This window comes from Coenobita brevimanus, chromosome 23, assembly GCF_032717465.1.
Source record: "Coenobita brevimanus isolate Jiangsu-jjx chromosome 23, ASM3271746v2, whole genome shotgun sequence".
In the NCBI taxonomy this organism is placed as follows: domain Eukaryota; kingdom Metazoa; phylum Arthropoda; class Malacostraca; order Decapoda; family Coenobitidae; genus Coenobita; species Coenobita brevimanus.
In genome coordinates this window covers 12,637,531-12,646,531 of record NC_136976.1, presented here as the reverse complement: position 1 = coordinate 12,646,531, position 9,001 = coordinate 12,637,531, and the positions used below count along the sequence as shown (strand labels likewise).

Here is a 9,001-nt window from a genome sequence, read left to right as displayed (position 1 = left end):
GAACCTTCTCGGAGAAGTTATTACTATTATTACAATACTGTGTATTCATCCTAAAATGTGAACATGGTCCAGTTGATATATATTGTTTTACCTGTCTCTATTTATATTATTACAAAATTATAAACTCCAATGCTCTATTGTATATGATGCGTAATATTCATTAGTATATACATACATACATCGTCATTTTATTGTAAATACTATTACATACATTCCATTACATTTATTAAGTTGGAGCAATATATCATATTGTAGGAATAAAACTATGTAAACAATATAACAAAATTTATTCAACATCACTTTCAAAGAAGACATCATCATCTTCATCATCACTGGCGATGTTGATAATAATGGGTTCCACTCCCTCGTGTATGTTGTCAGTCTTCCAGTATTCTTCTTCAAATTTGCGGGAGTGCTGAACAGCCCCCGTCCAGACGTCCTTGTGTACCATATGCCTGACTTCCTCCAATCTATCCTGTAGGTCCGTCCGGGTAAACCGTTGTAGTGTGGAGCGCACATGGCGCTTCATACAGCCCCATACTTGCTCGATGGCGTTGAGTTCTGGGTGGCCAGGTGGCAACCGTATGACCTCGTGGCCCCACGTACGGAAGGTGTTGTCGATTTTATACTGGGGTTGTGGGCGGTTCTGCTGGCAAAGGAGCAGCAGCTCAGGGCGAGTGGAAGCAGGTGGGATGGAAATTTTGTGCTGCTCCAGCCATCTGATGAGGTCCGCCTTCCTGGTGGCTATGGTAGGGCATCGACTCTCCTCTGTTAGCTGACTATGGTAAGGTGCATTATCCAGTACAAGCACCGATGGGTTTGGCAGTGACGGAAGGAGCTGCGTTGTTAGCCATCGCTGGAACAGTTCTCCGTTCATTTCCCCATGATAGTCACCCTGGTTACTTTTGGCTGGGTAGCACAGGTAGGAACCGTCAACAAAACCTTCGTCCGTGCCAGCTGAGACCACCACAAATCGCTCCCCTTCACCAGGTGGTACCTGACGACTGTAGGTGGTGCTGATGGGAGCCTGAGTGGTATCCACCCACTCCTTACTGTGGCCCATCCTGGTGGTAAACCATGTCTCATCCACATACACCACCGTTCTTCCCTCCTTCCGGTGGCGTTGTAGAGCCCGGAGAGAGGCTATCCGACGACACACCACCTCCAGCGATTCCTTCCTCACATACATCTTGCGTTGTGAGACTCTGTATCGGAATCCCATGGTGTGCATAATCCGCCAAACTGTTGTTTCAGAGGTATCCTCGGGGATAATACCAGCTGTTTTCAGATCAGCTGATATGACACTGAGTGTGAAATGTTGTCTTTCTGAAAACTTTCTTTGGATGTGGCGGCGTATTGCACCGACAGTAAAGTTGTCGAAGCATCCCGTGTAGGTTGTGGACGGTGGTGCTGGTGTGGAAGGGGAGGATGTGGCGGCTTTGCTCACAATGCTCCTCACTGTTGACACACTCGTGCCCATGATGTTCGCAACTCGCTCGTAAGGCCTGTGTGCATAAAGATCAGTGTTGTTATATTTTGCATTTCTTCTATAATATGACATTGCGACATAATACAGTCTGCCTTACTGTTATATATGTTAAGAAACGTGTACACATAACATAAAACAGAAAAAAATTTGATATAGATAGCAAGTTCACTTACACAGGAAAGTCTATTACATCAATACTCGCATAATGCAAAATATGGTAGGATATTATAGACATAAAAGACTCGAAGGAAAAGGGTCTTGTGGCTCAATCTTTACCCAGAGCCTTATGAACCAGCAGCATCTTACTTTGCTTTCACAGCCAGAGACCTCGTTCTCCCCTAAAAATAATTGGCTCCAAGATAATTGGTATAATTGTTATCCATGAGATCATTATGATTTTTTTGTCAGTGATTCTGCCAACATTATTATACACTTATATAGCAACAGTACCGATTGAATATTTTTGGTGTAATTTTTACTTTTTATACCATTGTCTATCAAATGCTCGAACAAAATAAAGTGAAGTGGGTGGTTATTATGCCCGCCGTATTCAAAGAAACACAGCACATATACTATAAACATGGACAAAACTATGTACTCACCTATTCAAACTTATGTAAGTTCGACCACGGGTGCTTTCCCTCTTGAACAAAGTGGCAAGACGAATGATAAAAGCTGTCCTGCATCCACGGGGGCAACGGGAAGACATTGTAGATACTGTTGTTAGTGGGCGTGCCTCGACAGTCAATGATCTATCCCCTGTACCTGCTGATGTCATAACCTCGGGAAGGGGAAGGGGGGGTACCTCAGAGAGGGGGGAAGTGATACGGGAGACTGAGGATATTCAATGAAAGCATAAATTGCTTATTAAAAATAAAAGATGAACAAATAAAGCAACCATGAACGATTTTATTTGGTTGCCCAAAAACAAAACTGACTTCATATTTTTGGTAACCGTAGATACATCGGTAATGATACGGCCATAACAACTTAATTAGCCAATGATTTTATGGTCGTTTGACCCACTCTGGTTTTCATGGTCACACACAACAGTAGGTAACTGTGTTAAATAATATTATTAATGTATGATAACTATATACATACTGTCATATTCAAATATTATGTATGCAATTAGAATGAAAAAAGAAAACGGAAGTGCAAAGATGGGAGAGGGATGGTGTGACTGGGAGTGAAGAGGGAAACGGGGAGGGGGTGAACGCGATATTGGGGGGTAGGGAAGGAATGGTCAGAGGGTTGTTCAGGGTGTTAGTGGAGGAGCTACCCCACACAGTCGCACTCGTCCGATTTTGTATAACACCTTAGATTTGATGACTGGGTTAGGCTTAATATCCTTCAGTAAACTCCTAATGTAACATATGTAGCAGTATGGTTTAAGGGTCATAAATTAGGCCCGGATGTCAAAAGTACTGTGTTGAAATATCATACTGATCCAACGATTCGCTTAGAAGATATTTGCGAGAAACAGCGCAACTCCGCCTCTGAAATGGATAGTAGTTTCATATTGTTTGCTGTTGAATCTTTTATCTTATGTTAGGCAGCATCTTACCAACCTTCTTGTAATACTATATTATTTCGTTCTGCACTCGATCATTCTCTTCCCAACACGAGCACCTTTTACCAGATCAGCATTCCATGCCTTATACACAAGTTGCATATTATCAGTCGGGTTACCTATTTGTAATTCTGTGCCATTTTTTTCTCACTTATCCGCCTTCCTTCCTAGTCATTTTTTACCTCTTGTTCAGTCTACAGTTCTTTCTCCACTGCCCACCATTTTTTTATTAGCTCCTAACTTATTTTCAACGATCTATAAACAAGTTCCATCCCATATGTTGTTTCTTAAGTTTTTCGCTTTGTCTCACCAACCCTTCCCTTTTCTTAGTTTATTATTTACCTTCATGTCCAGTCTATTACTTTCTCCTCAACGCCAAATATTTTTACCAGCACTTCACACACTATCGGAGATCCATACACGAGTTCCTATTATGTACTATTATTTTAAATTTTACGCTTTCCTTCGCCAATCCTTCTCTTGTAGCAGACTTAGTTTTCTCGCCTTCTCCAATTTACCATTCTCTTCACAACAGTTACTCCTTTTACCAGCTGTGCCCTCACATCACAGACCTACTCAGTAAGTCGTATATCATTTGTTACAGCATTATCCGTTCCCCTAGTTTGCGCCCTGTCCAACTAGCTTTCCAACCTATATATTTATTTTTATCTAGCTAGCTAGCCACCCAGCTAGTTGTGTGTGTGTGTGTGTGTGTGTGTGTGTGTGTGTGTGTGTGTGTGTGTGTGTGTGTCTAGAAAAAAGTCTGAGCTAACCTACGTAAAACTGTCAGAACTGGAAGAATATAATGGAAATGATAGCAAAAACATATGGAAATGGAGTACTCTGGCTGAAGCAGTTGACTTCATCCAGAGGGCATTATTGTAGTTTATTCCTTCTTACCAACACACGACTTTATTTAACATAGGACAGAGCTGCAATAGTGATGGGGTTAATGGAATACATATTTAAATCTGGCCAGCTTGACAAGTTTTTCTCAATCCGAATGTAGTCATCAGGTAAGAGCAAGAATACCATGGACATTATGAAGCTGGGTTGAAGGTGATATTGGACAGCGAGGAGGAGGTGGAGATAGTGTCTGAGATCGTGCTTGAAATTATTTTACATACGATAAGTTTTCTGTTCGTAAGTAAGGTGCTGGGAAAAAGACAAGGCTGGAAAATCTCTACACTTTTCTTGTCCTTCCTGGAAAAAAAAAAAAAAAAAACTATCTTACATTTTATTGACCTTAAACAAGCCTGTTTCTGCAGGAAAAACAAGACTTAGAGACATTCAACCCAGTTCTTTCTTTGTCTCCCTGTAAAAACAAGAGACATGGAAGGATTCTACACTTTTTGTATTTCGTCCTTCCTGCAGTAAGGGAAAAAAATTCTTACAACAAAGTATTGATCGCACGTTCGTGAATCAGCGTCTTGACATTCCTAAGTTCGAGAGGTACAAGGTGAATATTTGAAGGTAATAGGAAGACGAGGAAAATTACAGGGAAGGAGAGGACTTCCCTTGGGTCTTGATTTATTGAGGCGTAAATTAGTGGTTAGAACGGGCTGATGAGACTCCGGGAAATCCTGCGAAGAAGATAGAGGTTAATATACAATGAGTTGCTTGGATCGAGACATGAATGTTGGAGGAATACAAAGGTATAAAAAGATAGGTCTCAAGGTAAGGGCTATTTAAATGAGACAGAATCCCCTGAATCTCTGAGGGACAAATACATCAGCCGTGAATGAAGGCAATAATGTCTGTGGAACAAGGGTAAAAAAAAGGCAGGACCTTAGTGCAGCGAATCCTCAATATTCCACCTCCCCTGGGTTATTAGTACCTGAGGAAAATGTACCACAGGTTCTAGGATCAGCAGTGTTAGGCTACACTAGAAACATAAACAGAGAAGGATATCTTGTAGCGTGGTTCTTCTCTGGGGCTTTGCTTATCGCTAGCTCCCTAGATGGAGGTGTGAAATCCTGATTTTACCGACACTCTGACTTCCCCTGTGTTCATAAGCAATCGTTAATCGTGTTCCCTGTGCCCTTCCTCAGTTTCCCCACAGTGATTCAACACGTGTTTTGTCTGCACAGTGGGGTATAGTTGTTTGATTTTGGTGGTCATGTCGGGGAGGGAAGTGAGGGAGTGCCACTTAACTTGCAAGCTGAAGATTAAACTCCATAGTCTACCATTTACTGAAAACCTGTTGGTGCACATCACAGACCAATGCCTATGCTCCAGGGACAACGATGTTGATACCTCCTATCACTGTGTGTCTGGCTCAATCTCTGACTTCCTCAGGGAAGCTCTGAGTTTTTTTTTTTTTTTTTTTTTTCTTTATGGGAGGGAGATTTACCGCGACCACCCAGGTGCCAATCATCGCCCGGGCCCCAGTGCTTGTCTCTTTCTCGGTCAGAGATCCGTGCAGTGGCTTCAGCCCTCACTGAGGGACACTTTGAACAGGTCACCGATAATGATCATTACTTATCCCCTTATGATGCTCACATTTTCAGAACCTTACTAGTCCACCAAAGGATCGAGAGATGAGCGGGTCCTCGAGAAGGGTATTACTTCAAGTTCTACTGTCGTTATCTTTGTTTCAAGTGTAGTCCAAAACTACAGAATCTAGAAGTTGGAAGCTTTTACCCCAAGCATGGGTCCCCAGAGACAGGGGAATATTGACGATACGCTGATTAGCCACACACTAAGTTGGTGACTCCAGAGGTTAGCTTTTCATAGTTCATCACCTTCTTCATCAGTTGTGTACCTTAAAACGGGGTAGTCATTGTGGAACAAAAACAGATTACGGCAGGTCAGCCAGTACTGTGGCGTTTAAAACGAAATAGCAGTTTGGAAGATCAAGAGGTTGATTTTTTTTTTTTCCGAGAGGGGGAGTCTACAATCTGTAAGGAATAAAGCTGAAATAAGACAGGTTTACCCGTAGAAGACCCCATAATGAAAGCTTTACTCCCCAACTTTTAAAAAGCAGAAAAAGACAGGTTGTCAGTAATGGCCTAAAAGCGAAAGTAGAAACCTGGAGGGAAAACTGCAGAAAAACACAGATTTGTTGCTACAAAACAATAAAAATAGGGCAGCAATCGCAATAATAAAAAAAAAAAAAAGGGGGGCAGAAAAAGTCAGGTCCATGGATGGAGGACCGTTAAATGAGGCACACACACAAACAAAAAAAAAAAAAAAAAAAAAAAGACATGGCAAGGAATTTAGGTCGATGTATTAATCTTCGAACAAACAGATAGTAGTAGCGAGCAAGGTAACTGGTGAAAATTATGACGAATGTTAGAAAAGAAGCCTAACAGTAAATAATGCCCAGTTCTCTTACGTATCAAGTACTAATATTTTTGTTAACTTTTGACGACTTTACTCTGTTGAAAGTGAGACATAGAGGCTTGAGCGTTAATACATTCCCCAATTAACCCTCCCATGGTCCGAACAACTCTTGTAACCTAATGCTAGCGTCATACCACTTTATTTTGCTGAGAGTGACCCAAAGAAGCCTTAGATCGTTTAAATGAGGTAAAATCTCAAAGCAACAATGATGAAACCAAAACGCCCAAAGAGCCATTGCCATACGGAGGTACTGGGACTGAGGTACGAATCTCAGAGCATCAGAGAAACACTTAGCTTAGTGGCTTTTATAAACATCTAATTGCTGTTGTTGTGGGTGTTAGCTCCTCCAGGCAACATACGGCACCACATAACTCCGAACCATGGAGATCCTAACACTGTCATCTCACTAATGCATCCACCACTGCCATCACCACCACACCACCTGCTTTTGCCATTCCTCGACCCCCCTTCCCTCCCTCCTTCCCCTTATCCCCTTTCTCTCCGACATTCCCAATCTCATCCCCCACACACAACCTCTCTCTCTCTCTCTCTCTCTCTCTCTCTCTCTCTCTCTCTCTCTCTCTCTCTCTCCCTACCTACCTATCTATCTCCATCTCTCTCTCTATCTCTCGCAAACACACACACACACACACACACACACACATCAGTGATAATGCAGGTAGGAGCGATGACGTGGTAGACATCCATGATCGCATTTATAAACTGTCCTAAGCTTAACTATTGTGTAAGTTTGCTCATACAAGTACATAAGCTTGCCGTCACACATAAAGCTACCAAACACTTCATAATTAGATCAGGGTAGAAATAAAGTGAAAAGTAACTGGGAAAAGGGCGATCTAGGACGATATTTATCTGTTATAAAGATTTAGTTATCCTTTACGTTGGACAAGATCGTTTACAAATACTCCTGCTGGTTGTGTTCCTTTGATATTTACGTCCTCCTGTGTGGTGGCAATATCCCTCATTATACTAGTCACAGGCTTCATTTTCACGCTCTCGCCCTCAGATGAATCACTCTCACCTGAGGAAAAAAACCTGAAGTTGACTGAAATACAGCACTAGAGTTGTCTCATCCACGACAGGACTAATGGTGCCAGATTTAACTTTCAGGTTCCTATGGCTAAGTCTCAGATGAATGAGCTCCGATGGTGTTAACTAAAATAGGATGCTAGAGTTGTCTTTGCCATTAGAGGGTTTGAATTCAGTTTTAGATGTCTGTCAAATTTTAGGATCTGGAGGTAAGGAAGAAAATGTTGTCCCTTTATTATCCATTGTTATTATCTGTCAGTTTCTGGGTGGAGGATTTGTATTACGCCTGGGTGGAATTAAATTTAAAAATGCTGCTTTAACATTCTTACCCTCTCATTACTTACCTGTTTAAATGTAATCGTTTGGTATTTGCTGGAATGCAATACAAGAGTTGTCTCATCTATGGAAGTGGTACTGGTACCGGTATTAACAGCATAGGGTTAAGTGCTTGTGGACTAATTGTGAACTCAGCTGACATGTGGGTGAAATACCATTACAGTGCTATTTTATAGTGAAACTTTTGCATCCGTGAAAAAAAAAAAAAAAAAAGTGAGTAGGCCTATCTAGGTTTAGCAGTGCCATTTTTTGTCATTTGTCCAGCCAGAATACAGTACGGGAAAGTTGTATCTGTAATAAGTGAAATTTGGTATTCCATGGTAAATTAGCAATTCTTTCATTTTTTTTCTCTTGGACCTCCGTAACACTGGAGCGACCTTGGCTACAGAATGTTAGGTACAGTCAAGACTTTCCTCGGGTTTTTTCCCATCTCCACAAAAAAGCAATTAATAGCGCACACAAGCGACCTCGGCTTCACAAAAGATACAACAGCACCTCCAATTCGCCAGAGTAAACGTGAAAAAAGTGGCGTGCCTCACAAAAGAGCCATTCTTTTACCTCGTCCCTCTCGCTTCCCCCTGACAAAGGAGACTAAATTAGCCTGTGTGGTAGCGGCACACCCGGGCCCCAGGCACTGTGCAGGCACGGGTTTAGCAAACGGCTGCCAGCCAACAAAGAGCCGCTAAGCCTCATGGCACCCACTGGGCCTGACGCCTGCAACGATAAGGTGAGGCTGGCAGAGCAACACAGAAAATGTCGGGGAAGAATAGTCATATGTGAAGGGATTTTTCCAACACATGTATTTATATATTTGTTTTTGTAGGAATAATTCAAGAGTGGGAGCCTGCAGAATCTGGCAATACCTAAGATTTTAAGGAAAGAAAAATCTAATTTTAAAGTCCGTTCAGTTTTAGTTTCCCCGACACACTGCATTGGGAACATTACAACGGAAATAAAACAGAAAAAGGACAACAGTTCCAGAGCAGATCAGCTGCAAATCTGAAAAACTGAGAGTACCATTTACCTTTTTCATTAGATCTGCAGACAAAAAGAGGTGAGTGTGTGGCTATATCTTTGTTAGAGTCCACCTTTACAAGACGGGGCGATAATGATTTTGCCCGCCTGTGTGTGTGTGTGTGTGTGTGTGTGTGTGTGTGTGTGTGTGTGTGTGTGTGTGTGTGTGTGTGTGTGTGTGTGTGTGTGTGTGT

General features: G+C 42.0%; 1 protein-coding gene across 1 annotated transcript; it reads right to left on the bottom strand.

Moving 5' to 3' along the window:
- Positions 1 to 286: 286 nt before the first annotated feature.
- LOC145392648 (uncharacterized) lies at positions 287 to 2,267 on the bottom strand. The gene is made up of 2 exons (XM_080266971.1): positions 2,092 to 2,267; positions 287 to 1,505 (listed from the first exon to the last, which is right to left on the bottom strand). Exons 1-2 carry the CDS (start codon positions 2,265 to 2,267, stop codon positions 287 to 289), a joined length of 1,395 nt encoding a protein of 464 aa, XP_080123097.1.
- Positions 2,268 to 9,001: the final 6,734 nt, after the last annotated feature.